This window comes from Seriola lalandi, unplaced genomic scaffold (genome assembly GCF_002814215.2).
Source record: "Seriola lalandi dorsalis isolate HSWRI2012SDOR001 ecotype SW California unplaced genomic scaffold, Sedor1 jcf7180002055009, whole genome shotgun sequence".
NCBI classification, from domain to species: Eukaryota; Metazoa; Chordata; class Actinopteri; order Carangiformes; family Carangidae; genus Seriola; species Seriola lalandi.
In genome coordinates this window covers 85,295-88,066 of record NW_019525552.1, presented here as the reverse complement: position 1 = coordinate 88,066, position 2,772 = coordinate 85,295, and the positions used below count along the sequence as shown (strand labels likewise).

At 43.1% G+C, this 2,772-nt stretch overlaps 1 protein-coding gene across 1 annotated transcript in view; it reads left to right on the top strand.

Annotated features, from left to right (window-relative positions):
* The window catches only part of LOC111647840 (uncharacterized), a 31,026-nt gene that overhangs the window by 22,078 nt on the left and 6,176 nt on the right, over nucleotides 1-2,772 (top strand). The window contains exons 19-21 of the mRNA XM_087171558.1: nucleotides 871-927; nucleotides 1,138-1,206; nucleotides 2,402-2,533. Of these exons, the coding sequence (XP_087027684.1) occupies nucleotides 871-927; nucleotides 1,138-1,206; nucleotides 2,402-2,533 (258 nt within the window). The remainder of the gene's footprint in view (nucleotides 1-870; nucleotides 928-1,137; nucleotides 1,207-2,401; nucleotides 2,534-2,772) is intronic.

The following is a 2,772-nucleotide window of genomic DNA, read 5'->3' as shown; positions in this document are numbered from 1 at the left end:
ATTCAAGTGTGAAGTGACAGATGGAAACAGAAAGAAACGGCTGCTGTTTACCTTCATCCCTCAGTCCTCAGGAAAGAAAACAGGTTTGTTAATTTGATGGATTTGAATTTTACAAACTTTACACATTTTCTCCTTTGTTGTTTCTGTTTTTGTCTAATTTCATATTCAGTTGTACCAAATGGAAACGGAACAACAACTCATCAAGGTAGAGACTTCACATCTTCCCTATCGTCTCTCAGGATCTCTAACTTCAGGCTTCAGTTCCCTGTAACTTTTGTGTTGTTCTTCTATAATGAGATCATTTATTATCTGCATCTTGATCATTTAGATGGTTACAGTACTTTAAGATTATAGCTTAAAAGGCATGCTCAGTAAGATTCAGTCTACGTGGTTTTTATACCAACAGAAAATTTACTTCTCAAAGAAATTGTCAAAACTTTCGCAAAAGATTCTTTTAATTTTTTAATATTTTAGCTGCAGGTTTTGAAACAAGAGATCAGCAGTCAAAATGTTTTCAGTGTTTTTACTCTCCCTGCAGGTTGGTGGTGGCGGTACGTCATTGTGGCTGTGGGTTTAGCGGCGCTCTTAATAATCGCCGTAGTGCTGATCAGATGGAAGAAAACTAAAGGTGAGAGCAGTCACACATGGAAACGTCACGAGCTGTTTTTAATGAAGCTTCATTTTCACAGATGAAGTCGATTCATTTTTTGTTTTTCCAGGAAACAAAAGACGGAGGGATGACAAGACGGTGAGTTTCAGATTTAATAATCACTTACTATCAGAGCAACCTTCTACCAGCTGTACTGTGAAGTGGAAAGGTGAGGGTTGCAGTATGTTCTGTAACATGTGGCCATTGGCTGTATTTTCCAGGGACCGAGTTTAAACCCTGCAGTGAGTCAGTCTGCTCCAGAGACCGGTCAGGACACGGTGAGATCACCCACTTCACCCAGTACAAGGTCACACTCAGTGTTTTTTACAGTATGTGTTCTGCATGCTGAAGCAGCGAGTGACACATCTTTCTGTTCTGTTACGTTTTGAGTCTATTTCCACTGAGCAACAGAGAAAAGGGAAGTAAAATTACTCAACCAATCCAGCATGCTCACATGTCACTGAGCTGGTGTTGTCCTCACTGTGCAGGCTGATCCTGAAGAAGGTGTTTCCTACGCCTCCATCAGCTACACCAAGAGGACCGACGGTAGAGCCCAGGTGAGTCTGACTGGTTGAACAGGTGATGGTGGTGAGTGAAGACACAACATTGTGAGTCTACAGCTGTGTTAGCGTCGGATCAGACTGCTACTCCGGGTTGGGGGGGGTTAAAGCCTCGAGTGAAGGAGTTCAAGTATCTTGGGATCTTGTTCTCGAGTGAGGGAAAGATGGAGCGAGAGATCGTCAGGCGGATCGGGGCGGCGCCAGCAGTAATGTGGACGGCAGAGCTCCTGATTTACCAGTGGATCTTTGTTCCAACCCTCACCTCTGGTCATGAGCTCTGGGTAGTGACCGAAAGAATGAGATCGCAGATACTGAAATGGGTTTCCTCCTTTGGGTGGCTGCTCCTTCATGTTGAAAGAAGCCAGCTGAAGTGGTTCAGACGTCTGGTTAGGTTGCTCCTGGGCGCCTTCCTTTGGAGGTTGGAGGCAAGTCAAACTGGGAGGAGACCCCGGGGTAGAGCTAGAACTGGCTGGAGGGACTACATATCCCATCTGGCCTGGGAACGCCTCGGGATCCTCCACGAGGAGCTGGAAAGTGTTGCTGGAGAGATGGACGTCTGGAATACCCTGCTTAGCTTATTGCCACCGCGACCTGACCCTGGATGAGCGGAAGAAAATTAGTTTTTTCGTGGCAATCCATCAAATAATTGCTGCAGATATTTCACTTAAAACCACAAATATCAACTTCACGGTGGCACAATCACTAACGTTATTATAAGATTTAATGCCATCCATCCAAAGTCGTGAAAACAGTTCACAAAGATCCAAAAGTGTCAATCAGTGGCAGTGGGGAAATAGGGAGATCGACAAAGTCGGTACGATTGATCCTCTGGGGACCATGAATTTCACGACGGTCCGTCCAACAGAATTATTTATTTAGTTTTTGTGAGGAGTGTTTGTTTTTGTAAAAGTCATTTTGGCCACAAGAGTCTAAAGTGCAGCACTACCCCGGTCTACATGGGACCAAAAGTATTCACGCTCTTTTCCTGGTGATTTGACGAGGTGTGAGTCGGATAGAAACGTATTTTAATCGACAAAGAAAAAATTCTCTTGGGATCTTTTTTTTTCCTCTTGTGGCTGAAATGAGTATTACAAAAACAAAAATCCTTACGATTCTTTTATCTGTAGTAACTCAGTTGTCATGCTGTTTTCTTTTATTATTGAAGTTTTTATTTTATTGCGTTATCTCTCAGGTTCATCTTAAAGATGATGATGATGATGATGCGGTGACCTACAGCACTGTGAAAACTCCCTCCTCTTCAGCTGGAGCCGCCGCTGATCCCAGAGACGTCTACGCCACCGTCGACAAACCGAACAAATCAGAGGTCACAGTGTAGTTCGCTGTTATCATTATGTTGCTCCGATGACAAATAAGAAAACCACCAGAGTTCACTCATTACTCTGTGTTACTGATATGTGCTGATCAAACAGGAAAATGCTTTATCCTGTCCAAATCCTGGAGAGCATTTTATAGTAACTTATATCTTTGTATATAATCGTGACTCCGTTATTTATAGTTATTGATTCAACTCATATTTGAGGATGTGTTGTTTCTGGTTGTTGT